Raw genomic sequence first — 14,047 nt, 5'->3', positions numbered from 1 at the left:
ACTACACTGATTTTGTAACCCAGAGCTGAAAACGCTGCTCTAGGCTCACCAAGCTGGTCATCCGTGCCCAGCCTTAACTGATTACTTAGCTCAGACCCTAGGCAGGAGAACACGTCATGTAGCCATTAGCCTCTCCGGGCTGTGAAGACAGTTCTCAGCATCATTCTACACAGGGATCTCCCCGACTCGGCGTTTCCTCTTCCCACGCCCCTCCTCAACTCAGCAAATACACCCGCACACCAGCAGCGACAACACGTCCGGCACAAGCTCTTTTCCCGCCGCACCATCGTTATCACTGACTCTGAACACATGAAACACCTTTTCTCTACCCCTCCCATTTTCCTGCTGTGTAAGCTGGGGGATCTCAGGGGGGCAGCAGAGATGCAGGAAGAAACCTGAATTTTGAAAACAGCACTAGGTAGGTAACTGACAGGCGTGTAGTCTGCATATAGATGAGCACTAACGTCCCCTGCCCCTCTATGGGACCCAGAAGCCAAAGGCCACCACTCCAGCTTGTCCTTCTAGATTGGCTTGTGTCCATTCTAGAATCTGGTCACTGAATCTTCTCCCTTGCCCTTTATTTACTCTGTCACCATAGTGTACGTTTTGGTGATCAGGAAAACCGGGTATGAGACCTGGTTCCGCCACTTGTATGGGATCCAGACTTCATTTCCCGAACTCCGGTTTTCTTATCTGTAGAATGTGGCTAATTCCACCCTGCCTTTCTCACAGAGTTGTGCTAAGCATGAACAGGTGTAAAAACGCTTCGTAAACTGTAAAGCACTAAGCATATCTAAGTCACCACATAAACCATGCATTCTTTTGTAAGGATTGACGACACTGGCTCTGATCCCCAAACTTCAGCACTGCGTTCTCTGCGTTCAGTAAAGGCACAGACTCCATCATCAATCCCCCAAGAGCCCTTCACCCGAGTGCCAGGTTAAACAGGCCCTCCCTTGGGCAGAAATCTGAGGTCATCAAAAATTCATCGTTTGCAACAGCTGGTAGGTCCACTGTCACAGTCATTTGTACCTTCATTCAGAAAGAGAATAGATCTGGAAGAGTTGCTCCCGAGAGCAGTCAACTGAAATACAGCCTTCAGGCAACTCTTCATGCCAATCAAGAGAATAAAGTCGGGGTGGGGGGGGCACACCTGGCCAGCTCAGCTGGGGGAGCATGTGACTCTTGATCTTGGGGTCCTGAGTTTGAGCCCCATGTTGGGTGTAGAGAATACTTAAATAAATCAACAAAAAAAAAAAAAAAAAAAAAAAAAAGAAAGAAAGAAAGAAAGAAAGGAGGGGGTGGAGATCAGAGTCATCTTAGATGAGACTCTGGAAACCATCATTATCATAATAGCCACCATGGAAGGGGGACTAACTAACTATACCAGGTCCTGTGCCTTGAAAGAATTACTTCCAACCTTTGCTAGGATGCTCAAGGCAGATATCATTCTTCTCATTTTACAGATGGGACTAAGAGATTACAAAAACTTGCTCAATAGCATGTAGGGAATCAGGTGGATTACAATCTGCTTATTCTCATTCGGTGGGAAGCAAGAGAAACCTTCTAGGCTGATGTCAGGCTCTGCTAAGGACGTGGCTTAAATGCTGGGTTTGAGGTCAACCCTGGAGCCAATGGCCCCCCAGAGTGAGGACTTCAAACCAGATAGAGGACTTTAAATGGTCAGAACAGGAAAGCGACTTTGGCCTTTGGCAGGAATGGGAAGCAGGTGCCAATTCCCTGGGGTGGGTCAGGTTCTTCTTGCGGCACAGTCCTGGGTCTGTGCTCTTTACAAAGAGCAGGGGACCATTGTTTCTGGACTGGGCTTTTGACTGCTCAATGATTAATGAGAACCTAATATCACTTTTGTTCGGACCCCAAGCTAGAAGAAGAGAGAGGTAATACATGTGCCTCTCCTGTGCCCCCCATTCTCTACCCGGTGCCTACAGGCCAAGGTCGGAACACCTTGGCTGGCATTCAAGGCCATTGTGATCTGGCTCCAACCAACAATCTCAACATTTCCTGATCTAAATGTGCCCGAACCAAAACGTCCCCAGTCTCACCCGATGGTCTTGGCCATTCCTCTTCCTGTGACTCTCCCAACAGGCAATGCCCCTCACTGCTCTCAGCCCAGCCAACTCCACCCAGCCTTGACAGCCAGCCTAGGGCCTTGTTTTCCATCTGAACTCTGTCCCCACCCCCACCCCCGATTCCTCTGCAGACCCCTTAGAGCTGTGGCCTTCTGGTTGGGAGCCTTGATAGGTAGGTGTTTCGTTGGCCCTGCCTCTCTCTAGAGACCTCCATCCAGATGCCCTGGAGGAGCAGGGAGGGAGGCCACAGGTGACATTTCTGTGTACCTCACACAGCACTCGCTATAGGAATCACAGGTTTTAAATAAACGCTGTTGAGTCCACGAGCAGACAGATGAAGAGAGGTGGTAGTGTTAGAAGGGACCCAAATCTCTAAAGATGCAGGTCTTTGAATTCTGTAAGCTGGTCCTCACAGTCCAGGCTTTGGAAGGAAGCTTAGCTCAGGGCCAGAAGGAAGCTTGGGAGTGATGTGGTTTGGTGGACGTTGGCCTAGAGCCTCAGGTCCACGTGCAGGACAGGTGACTCTGGTCTTGCTGAGAGATCTCTAGAAAAGAGCGTGGCTGCTACTCAATTTTCCGCCTCCCCGCACTCACAGCTGCATACAGGATGTTTTCGGAAGGGTCATTCTGATAGTTGCCCAAAGAAAGTAAGCTTTCATAGTACACGCACGGGGAATGGTGGTCCAGCCTTTTGGCCCCGCCCAACCACGGATGGGTATGTGTCCTCGTATGAACCTGGGAGCCAGCGAGACCCCGCATCCAGCCCCCAGGTCCAGGGTACTGCTCAGTATGAGACTGGTTTCCAGCGGTGGAAGAGACAACTATCACCTATCCTCTGCTTTCCATCCCAAGACGGAATGCCAAAGGCTGGCAGGCCCAGGAGCTCACCTGCTTTCTCCATAGAGATGGTAACTTCAAAATGCACTCTCTGGGGGAAACTAGCCTAATTCTGTACAAGATGAACTGGAATTCCAGTATCTTCTCTTCCCTAAGGAATAGGCAGACCCAGACCTCTTTCTCCCCAGACACAAAGACACACCCCATCCCAGCAGACCATCACTGGGTACCTCTCCAGCCTGACACACAAGCTCTCATATTATCAGACTGGGGGAGCCAGGGGGTGGGAGGCACTCTGTTCTAAAGCCAGGGTCAGAGTGTTGGCGGTCTCAAGGACACCCTTAAATCTCCATTCAGAGTGGGAGCCATCTGGGACCTCTGGGAAAACCTGCCCCAAGTGCCCCAAATCACATCCTGTTACCCCCTGAGGGCTGTTCCCCAATCAGTCAATGAACCACAATGTACTCAGCTCCTACTGTGCTCCTGGGGGGGGGGGGGGGGCATAGGGCTGCCTGGGGGAGGAATCAGCCGCTCCAGGGCCAGATGCTTAAGAGGCAAAGGTGTTTGCTGGTCCTCAGGCCAAAGCCGCTGGGGTCTACAAGTGGTAAATCAAAACATCTCCCATCTATGCCAAGGATTCCATTCCTACCCCTCACTTTCTAAGATGGTTTAAGCCCTAGCTCCTCCTCACTGCCCTTCCAGGCCAGCCACCTGTGCCCCCACCCAGCCCCCTGGCACAGTCCAAAAATCTTCCCATAAATCTCAAATAGGTGTGCAAGCAGGGGGCTCTAGAGAGGATAGGACAAGCTCCCCTCCTGCAGCCTGGCCCTCCCAGTACCAGGCTGGTTTCCCAGTTCGGGAGGAGAACTCAACAGCCTTCTGCTGGGGATCTAGTGAGCTCTCCCGGGCAGCCCTGGTGGCAGCACGGCGGGAAACCGGGAGCCCCCATCCCTGTTGGCCAGCCGCCCCCACAATCCTGGCCGGGATCCCTCCTCCAGCACTCCTGGAGTTGGGGCCGACAAGCAAGATCAACAATCCAGAAACTTTCAATGGATCAAGCCGACTGGAAGGGAGAGAGGAAGGGAGGGGGGTTCGGGGACGGGGACCGGGGAGGCTCCAGGGCAGAGCTCCTGCTCTTCACTTACCATCTTGCTCACATCCATGACCGAGGCTGCAGGGCACCCCCCACCCCTTGAGATCCCGCTTCCCCCAAATGCTGCTCCCGGCTAATTCCGCCCGGATGGTGCCATGCTGCGGGGAGGGCGGCCGGCAGGGCCCCCGCGGACCGGGGAAGGCGGCGGCGGCGGCGGCAGGACCGAGGCTGGACCGGAGAAAGGAAGGGAAGGGGGAGGGGAGGCGGGGAGGGGGAGGGGGAGGGGGGCCGAGCGCGGAGCCGCAGCGCGCACCGGGGGCGGGGGAGGCGCGGCTCGGCGGGCAGACTGCACGGCCGAGCCCCCTGGGGGCCGGGGAGTCCCTCGATCAGCTGGTGGCGCCGCGGTGGGGGGCGCGGGGGCGCGCGAGGATCGGGGTGCGGGGGGGGGGGGACGGCGGTGCGGGCAAAGGACGGATCCCCGGGGCCGGAGCCTGCGGCCCGGGCGCGCGGCGAGGGTGTGATTTGAATAACAAAAGGTCGCTTCTCCCGGAGCCCTGGCTGCGGGGATCGCCGAGCGGGGAGCGAGACAGCCAGGCCCGCCAGGAAGTGTGTTTGAGTGTGAGCGTGTTTGGGTGTGTGTATGTGCGCGCGCGCGCGCGGGTGCGCGTTTTGGTGGTGGGATCGGTGGGACTCAGGAAGTGAGCGGGGGAGGCCGCTGAAAAGGAGCGAGATGGGGGCGCAGCGAGCCGACATTCCAGTGGGGGCAGGGGGTCCGCTCGGCCCCTCCCCACTTGGCTTCCCCGCACAAAGGCGGAATTCAGAGCCAGTTTGCCTCCTGCGGCTAATCCGGAGGGGACGCCCAGATGAGTCTGGGGTCTGCAAACAGACGGGCGAATGGAAGGAAGTGGAACAGGTATCCCCGGAAGGTTCTGCGGCCCGGCTCAAGGGAGCCCGAGCCAGCCCTTCCGGGGGTGAGGGAAACTGGCTTCTCAATGCTGTCTGCCCTGAGCGCAGAGCCTTCTCTCAAGCCAGAATCGCGGAACCTTCCACTCCTTAATGCCTAGCCTGCCCTTCGCGAAACGGGAGGCAGACACTCCTCTCTGCAGGAGACACAGCTGGTGGCAGCAAAGGGCCCATGGCAAATGCTCTTTTGGGCCACAGTCTCCAGGAAAAGCCTATGGTTTCAACACAAGCTGCTTCGAATCCTCCGAGGAGCGGAGAGGTTTGGGGCACAAACCGAGTCAGCAGGGACTGGAGTCCACTTACACCAACCCTGCTTTACCCAGGTGAGGAAACAGACTCGCAGCAGGGGAGTGATTTTCCTCCAGGTCAGGCATCTGGCAAGGAATGGGGGCAGGAGAACCCCCAATTAGGACAGTGCAGCCCAAGCCAAAAAGAGCTTCCCAGGCTACCCTGAGCCCCAGCTTCTAAACCCTTTCCAATGAACAGGTGGCAGGACCCATGCACAACCTTGACCCTCTGGCCCCATACCAAGGGGCCAGGAAGGCAGCACCAGTAAGTGCCCCATCCTGGCCCCAGGGCCTGCTGGCCTGACTAGGAGGGCCCCCTCCCCTTTAAATCTGAGTTCTCAATCTATGAAATAGGGACTGTTTCTTAGCCTGCCTCCTTAGGGGGATGTGAGAACAGCATGATATAAAAGATGTAAAAATAGAAGGAGAGGAACGGATGGGGCTTTCACTGTGGTGAGTATTTTCATTTCCTGGCTTTGGAGCTCAGTTAAGGGGCCCTCAGCTTCAGGTAACGGTTCTCTGGGCCAGGGTCTCTCTGTCGAACCCTGAGTTTGGGCTGCAGGTGAGTTTGGGGTTAATTTGCGGCCTGATGAAATGTGCCAACATCTTCTTTCTTAAAAAAAAAAAAAAAAAAAAAAAAAAAGCTTTCATATGTTTAAAAAAAATACTATGAACTCAACAGATCAAAGTCTCCTAATAGTTCCTGGCATCCTAGCTGGCAAAGCCCATTTTCTCATGAAACTGGGGATAGTGACGCCTACTTTGCACACAGGCAGTAAGGGTCAAATGAAAGAACTTTCCCAAGCTTTGCCTGTAGTGGGCTGAATGGTGGCCCCCAAAGAGAAAAGGTCCTAATCCCTGGAACCTATAAATACTACCATCTGTGGCAAAGATATCACATATGATTAAGTCTAGGATTCTGAGATGGGGCGATAGTCCTGGAATTATCTGGGTAGATCCTAGAGCAATCACATGTGTCCCTTCTAACAGGGAGATCTGACGCACAGAAAAGGCAAGGTAGCATAGCAGAGGTCAGGATGATGCGGCCACAAGCTAAGAAATGCTGGTGGCCTCCAGAAGCTTGAACAGGCAAGGCACAGGTCTCCTCCTAGAGTCTCTAGAAGGAGTATGGCCCCTGTCAACACCTTGATTTTGGCCAAAAAACACTGGTATTAGACTTCTGGCTTCCAGGGCTGGGAGAAAATAAGTTTCTGTTGTTTTAGCCACCAAGTTTCTGATCCTTTGTTCCAGCAAACACGGGAAACCAATAGGCTGCCCGAGGGTCAGTGGGGACTGATACCATGGCTGCCTCCGGGCTGCCCTCCCTCCCTATAGACTTCCTCGCTGGGGAGCTGCTCACGTGACAGCAGAGGAGGCTGGCCAGGAGCAGGCCTGGCGGTGGGGGTGGGGGGTGGGAGGGGTGGCAAATAAGCAAGTCCCCACATGCAAGCATGTATATGCATAAATGCACATGCACACACACACACACTCACACACACGCAAACAGCGTCTTTAAAGAGGCTGAGCTTCTCTGCTGTCACTAACCCATCACCCTGCCAGGCCCACTCAGCACATGAACACCTTTGGGTGCCTGCCCTTCTTCCTACCACTGCTCTTGGGCAGATGGGTTCAGACTTGGAGAAGAGGGGGAGAAGCAGGGGCCTACCTGGGGACTCCCCCCCCCCCCAATCTGCAGTGGTTGTGCCATGAGGAAGCCCACGAGGCTATGGGCCACCGGCTTGGGCTGGGGGAGCCTCTTTTTTAGTAAATTGGACAGGAAGAGAAACAGGGGGTTCGGATGTAAGAATGCCGAGGCCCTCGGCTGCTACTCTGTCCTTTTTCCACCAGCTCCAGGCTACTGCATCCAGTGGCCTACTGGGCATTTCCAGGGAGGGGCTCAGACTCCCAGGCATCTCACACTCAAGGAGTCTAAAGATATAGTCTTGTTTCCCCCCATCTTTTCACAGCCTGCTTCTTCTGTGTTTTCTGTCTCATCTAACGGTTCCACCTCTGCTTCGTTGCTGGAGGTAGAAACTTCGAAGTCAGCCTTATTCGTCCACTAACAACAGCCTACTCCCACCCCATGTAATCAAGATTCCACATCCATGCAGTTCTTTCTTGCAAATAGCTTCCAGTCGATGTCTTCTCTTCCAATACGGACTGCTCCTCCGCTGGCTGAGACTTTGAACAACAGCCTCCGAACTGGCCTCCCTGCCTCCAGTCTCTTCCCATCAGATTCATCTCCACACATGTAACTGCAGCTCCTCACTGGCCCACCCCAAATGGGAAAACAAAAATCCCCAAACCTTTCCATAGTTCATTTGACGCTCAAGGTCCCTACTGATCTGGCCCCATCTCCATTCTACTGTATTCCCCCAGCCCCCCTCCCCCCTCCCCCCCATCAAGGAGGTCCTGGCCCATCAAACCGCTCACATGTGCTCAGGATGCTCCTGGAATGCCCTTCCTACTTCTTCCACTTGGAAGATTCTTTCTCATCCTTCAGGACCCATCTCAGATGTCACCTCTGTGAAGCCATCCCAGACCCATCCACACATAGCTGGTCACTGGAGTAGGTTCCCACAACAGACAGCCCCTGTGTGTGTACAGCCTGGATCACCCTGGGATGGGATGGTCCGTGCCCTGGGCTCTCCCTACTCACCTGTGGGCTCCTTCAGGCACAGGCTGGGCCTTACTGGCCTTACATCCTGCTCCGCCGCCAGAATTCCATACCCACATCCTTGTTTCACCTTTGACAACGAAAAAGTATGGAATGGACCCAGGAGGCCCATGAGTCCTGGTGGAGGGTGACACCTGCTGGAGAACTGCGGTTCTGCAGCCTAGCCCTACAAATCCGTCCCACACAGATGGTCTGGGCTGCCAGGCTCTGGGCTGGACCTTAGGGAGTACGTTAGAAGTGCGAGAGTCCCTTAATTCCCAGTAATGAAGTTTCGACCAAACAATCTTCCCTTAAAAAAGGGCCTTAGATAACGTATGTCACTGTGCTACCACTAACAACAAGCATACGCAGAGGGCTGTGAGGTTCACGAAATGCCCTTCTGTCCCTTCTCTCGTTGGACCCTTAAACCATCAGGTAAGGCAGATAGAGCAGGTATTACGACAACACCTATTCTGCAGGCGAGGTGTTTCAGAAGAAAGGGTGTGCCACTGATACCTGACGAAGGCACTGAGATGGGGGGAGGGGAGGTCCAAAGGTTCTTAGCTTTGCCTCAGTGTTTTAGTATTTTATAAGGAGGATGAACTGAAATATTATTACTTGCATAATAACAGTGAGTATTAAAGAAGGAAGTGTAGGCTCCAGGGCACCTGGGAGGCTCAGTCGGTTAAGCATCCGACTCTTGATTTTGCCTCACGGTTTGTCATATGATCTCATGGTTTGTGGGTTCGGGCCCCGTGTTGGGCTCTGCGCTGGCAGTGTAGAGCCTGCTTGGGATTCTCCCTCTGCCTCTCCTCCGCTCATGCTCCATCTCTCTCAAAATAAATAAATACACTTAAAAAAAAAAAAAAGAAATGACTCACGTAGGTTTTGGTCATGAACACACAGAACAGGCCTATATGTTAGAGACACCTGGCATTGTCCCAGATGTCCCAAATTCTGAAACCAAAGTTAAAATAAATATCGACTGTAAGACACCAGGTGGACAGAACATGATTGCAACTTAGGCAGGGAGCTGTGAGCAATGAACGGGATTTGAGGGCATGGCCAGGAAAATCCCAGGGCCACACAGGGGGATGAGGCGAGTCAAAGACAAGGAGAGAATGCAGGTGGGGTCACCAGGGTTAAGGAAGTGCTGGAAGGAGAACGAACGGCTATGCAGAGACTCAAATCCCCACCTCCCATGGTGCTGCTGAAGGTTACAAACAGGCTCCAGCTTCCATTTCAACATTTTCTTGCCAAAACCCTTCAGGTGGAACCACTGGTAAGTCTGTCTCTATCTTGACCTCCTGGAGCATGTACCTCTTAGCGTACACAGAATCCTAGCTATTTGCGTTCAGTGTGTAAAATGCGTTTTCCAGGAACCCCTCAGCAGTATCCAGATACTGGTGACATGGTAACAGTAAAATGTGTAGCTGAGCAATTCTCCTGGGGAAGCCCCAGGCTGGCAGGGGCAGTTGGTGGCACGTAGGTTTCCCACCCAGATGGATGTTTCCACGGAGCTCTGGATCTCTGCTTTCTGACTACTGCCCCCAGAAGCCTCATCCTTTGTGGTCTCAAAGAACCAGGTCATATTAGCGGCTTAACTCATCAGAGTCCTGGGCTCACGTCACAGCCAAGTAAGTGCTGGGTCTGCAGGAACCGCTGTTGACAGGCCACCAGCTCTCCTTCTCATCTAGACCAGCCACCTGTGTGTTGACGTTCACAAGGCGGCCCAAGCAGGGCTGGCAATCTCCAAAATCCCCATTAGGAGCTTGGAGTAGGCACAGTACCACCAAATCCTTGCAAGGGCTCTGAGCAGCCACTCAGTGAAGACTTAGGGGGCACTGGGTGGCTCAGTGAGTTAAGCATCTGACACTTGGTTTCTGCTCGGTCATGTTCTCATGGTTCGTGAGTTCGAGCCCCACATCAGGCTCCGTGCTGACAGTGTGGAGCCTGCTTGGGATTCTCTCTCTCTCTCTCTCTCTCTCTCTCTCTCTCTCTCTCTCTGCCCCCCACCACTCTGTGTCTCTCTCTCTCTCTCTCAAAATAAAAAAAAAAACTTTAAATAAACAAAGACTTAGTTGCTGAAGTATGATTGCGATGCGTGTTGTTGAGCCTGCGCTAAACTTAATAAGCGTCTGTGCAGTACTCTGCCCGTCACAGTGCTGGAAGGAGCAAGGAACGCACCTGCCAGGCACCGGACAAGATGCTCTGCCTGTGTTGTCCTGTCTGTTCCCTGCCCCCAACACAGACGGTGAGCTACGGAGACGTCGGTGACACCCAAGGTCACACAGATGTGACTCCACAGCTCTTCTAGCGCAGACTCTCCACTCCCCCCACCTTCCACGTCCATGGCCCACCTTCCCAGGGCAAACTCGCCGTGGCAAAAACGCGGATCGCTGTTCATGGACAGTCCATCAGCCATCCAGGAGTAAGGCTACAGGAGCCTCTCCATCAGCTGGGACATGTCTCCCCCAGGGCGCTCTCTGGGTAGCAGCCGGGGATGTCAGAGCTACCCCAGGGGACCTGCAGCATAAATGAGTAATGAGATGAGGCCTGAATTGCCACTTAGTGCTAGGGGAGGTCAAGTGCTCTGCAATCATCAGGCCCCCTCCGGGGACCCAGAGACACACTCAGGAGCCTGGGAGTGCAGCCTACTACAGAAGGTGCCTGGAAATGTACCCTCCTGGGCAGGGAAAGGGCCGGGGTTCTCCTAGAAGAAAGAACCAGAGGCCTGGGGCACCTCTCCCACTCTGACACCGAGTGTGCATGAACCCGTGTGGCTTAGTTCCAGTTTTATCATCCACGGACCTCAAAATCTAGAATTCTGCTTCCAGTCCTGCCTACCAGTGGCTCCCTTTAGAGCTTTGGCCACTGCAGCACCTGAGCCATCCCAGAAATGTGTTTCTCTCCGGAGGAAGGGATACACGTAAAGGGCGAAGGAATGGGCAGACAGCAGTTTCAAAGGGATCAAACCAGCAGGGTGCCCAGAGGGCTCAGGAATTCAGGTGAACGAGATGGGCCAGGCAATGCCAGGCTGCTACCGGGCCCCCGCTGCCCGGTGGACAGGGACTGCCCCACGTACTTCCATGGGCCACTGTGCTCCAGTGGGGTCCCAGGAGAGCAGTGTGGGGACGAAGCCCTGAAGGGAGACTGGAGGCTGGGGACAATCAGGCACAGCGTGCGCAGGGGGACAGGGCGGCAGGGTGACTGCACGCGGCAGGGTGACCAGGGGTGGCAGGGCAACAAGCCAACTGTGTTCTAGATCCATGTGAAACAGAGCCGTGTCCCCAGGCAGATACACGGGGAGGGAGAGGGAGTCCCAGCTAGAACCCAGGCTCACATGTGGGCAACAGAAAGGCAGACGGCCGCCAAGTAGTTAGAGCCAAGGACGGACTCAGGAAGTAAAGCAGGACTGAGCGCCTCCTTGCTTGTGGAGCTCAGGCTGAGGCCAGCCGGGGCACCTGGTGTGGGTGCAGGAGAGTCAAGTGGCAGAGGCTGGGCAGGGGGATGGCTGCTGCAGTCCGTGCAGATTCTCCGATGCCCATCCGGAGTGGGGCCAGGTGGTCAGGGGCTGCGGCGGGGAGCCGGGAAGACAGGAGCCAGGATTTCGGCCGTGGTTTCCGGAAGGGAACAGGAGACAGACCTGCTGTAGGGACGCAGGAGGGGCAGAGGAAGATCTGACCCTGGGCACTGGGAGGAAGGGGTGCCATTAAGAAGAACCAGGAGGAACCAGGACAAGGGCCCTGTTTTCCAGGGAGGCAGGCGACACCCCTGGTTGTCAGTACCTTAAGTCTATGCTGCTGGTTGGCCGTGTGGTTGGCAATGGACATACTGCAGTGTGGGCCGCAAGGGTCCAGACACACAGATTTGGGAGTCACCTGTGTGTGAGTCAAGGGAGCCAGCAGGGCCATTTGGGAGGCTTGCTGGGTCTCAAGGTCAAGAACCCAGCTCAGGGCAAGCCCAGGGGAAGGCAGTGGGGCTTAAAGAGGATGGGCCAAGGGGAAGTTCTGTCTTAATTTTAATTTTTTACTTAATTTTATTTTTTAAACTTTATTTATTTTGAGAGGGAGAGAGAGAGAGAGAGAGAGAGAGAGAGGAGAGAGAGAGACTGCATGTGTGCATGAGCGGGGTTGGGGGCAGAAAGAAGGAGAGAGAGAATCCCAAGCAGGCTCCACACAGAGTCCCACAAGGGGCTGGAACCCATGAACTGTGAGATCATGACCTGAGCCGAAGTCAGACACTCAACCGACTGAGCCACCCAGGCGCCCCTATAAGGGCCATTTCTTAATGCCATCATGAAAAGCACTTTCTGAATGCTTCTGGCCATTGAAATGTGGCCTAAATCATTCTCTATCCTCATCCACAGCACAGCAGCCCTTCACAGTACTCACCAAGCCCCTGTTTTGTAGGAAGCTCGGCCGGGCCCACCGTGCCCACCTCTGAATTCGAGAGATCAGAAGAAGCAAGGCAGAGTGTGGACGAAAAGCCAGCTCCGGCCCTCCAGCCCGGAGACACATCCACATCTCAACCACCCGAGAGGCCTGGCCCCTGCCCCAGGGATGCTGATGTCACTGGCGTGGGGACAGCCTGGGCATCAGCATTTTAAAGCTCCCCTCAGGAGATGCTGGGGTGCAGTCAAGACTGGGAACAAGTACACAACAGTAGCCGGTGCTCAGCTCAGCAGCACCCTTCCCCCCCCCCCCACCCCGGCCTGTCCTGGCTCAAGCCACAGGGGACAGGAGACAAGGAAGTGCCGCACTTCCCTTACCAGTCTACACTGGGGATTTCCGAGCTCCACCTGGAATTTTCCACTCCTTGGCCAAAGGCTCAGCATATGCGAGAACGCTTTGCGGATTTCTTTTCCCTCTTTGCGCTGCCACGCCCCGGCCCCTGTTAGACACGGGTGTCCGTGGGCCCTCTCTGCACGTTTCACATCACAGGAGGAAAGAGGGATTCCAGGCAGAGCCGAGCAGCGTGCAAAAGCCCTGGCACATCTCCCCCCAGCCCTGCCCTGGCACTGACATCGATACCCATTCTTCGAGACAGACTCTCCTGGGGAAGAAAAGCGGCCTGGTCTTAGGATGCCGTGTTTAGCTGGTGGGTTCTGGGCAGCAAAGATCTGCTAGATTTCTAAAGCCTCTCCAGGCAGTCTGTGGGTGGCCAGCGGGGGTGAGGGGGCCCACTGAAGGCACTGAGACAGAGGGGAGCCACTCAGCCAAGTCCCTGAGTCAGCAGACGGCCTGGAAACCTCTACTCAGGGGGCCCGGGGCTCCCAGAGAGCTCTGCCCCTGCCTGCCCAGCTCCTCCCTAGAGGCGGCAATTTTGGGCACCCTCAAGTGGCCCAGCCCAGAAGCTGTCAGCCTCTCTCAGTTGCCCCTTCCCAGGAGGACAAGTCCAGGAACCTGTCTCTGCCCAGTCATCGAATAAGCAAAGACCTATCCCCGGGGTGTAGACCAGGGCGGGAAGTAGCAACCCAGAGATGTCTGTAGTGACCAAGCACTGGCATTTCCATGCTGGAGGGGGGTGGCAGCCAGGCTAATTCCATGTTATTACAGCCTTACAGGAAGCCAGCCTGGCTCAGCTGTCAACCAGCAGCAATTTATGGGCCTTGGGGGCAGAGGGAGGGAGAGGAGGGAAGAGAAAGGAAAACACAGCCCTCCACATACACCCCCCAAAAAATTGATCCTGAGTTATTTTTAGATGCTTATTCATCACACACATTTCTTTGTAAAAGCCAGGACATGGGCTCTGTACAAAAACTATTTAGCAAGAGGCAGCTCCTTACACAGGAGGTGAGGCTGGGGGCACCTGTAAGAGCTGGGCTCACAGGAGGAGGGAGAGTGGGAGGGTCTTCAAGGACACCCCTCCCATACACACAGCAAAAATACCCCAGAATTTGGAAGGCAGAGTGCAGAGGCTACAGAGGAGAAGCTTTTCAGTCAAAACCCCCAAGTTCAAGTCCCCACCTCCATCTTTTTCTTGCTATTCAGCCTGGGGCAGGTCACTGGGAAAGTGAAATGAGACCCTGGGCTCGGAACCCCGGTCAGGTGTGGTCTTGTGTAGGTCACACAACCTCTCTTTGCCTCAGTTCCCCCTTCTACAAAATGAGGCGAGTCAAT

The 14,047-nt window shown here is 54.7% G+C and overlaps 1 protein-coding gene across 2 annotated transcripts in view; it reads right to left on the bottom strand.

The window, feature by feature from the left end:
* Window positions 1-14,047, bottom strand: part of HIP1 (huntingtin interacting protein 1) — a 151,382-nt gene that overhangs the window by 78,797 nt on the left and 58,538 nt on the right. Inside the window, exon 1 of one of the 2 annotated variants that reach the window (XM_045461388.1) lies at window positions 4,072-4,204. The exons of the other annotated variant lie outside the window; for it this stretch is intronic. Within the exon in view, the coding sequence (XP_045317344.1) occupies window positions 4,072-4,089 (18 nt within the window). The 5' untranslated portion in view covers window positions 4,090-4,204. Of the gene's footprint in view, window positions 1-4,071; window positions 4,205-14,047 lie in introns of those variants that run through there. 2 annotated transcript variants of the gene reach the window in all.

The sequence above is a fragment of the Leopardus geoffroyi genome, chromosome E3, assembly GCF_018350155.1.
Source record: "Leopardus geoffroyi isolate Oge1 chromosome E3, O.geoffroyi_Oge1_pat1.0, whole genome shotgun sequence".
NCBI classification, from domain to species: Eukaryota; Metazoa; Chordata; class Mammalia; order Carnivora; family Felidae; genus Leopardus; species Leopardus geoffroyi.
This window is presented reverse-complemented; position numbering and strand designations above follow the sequence as displayed.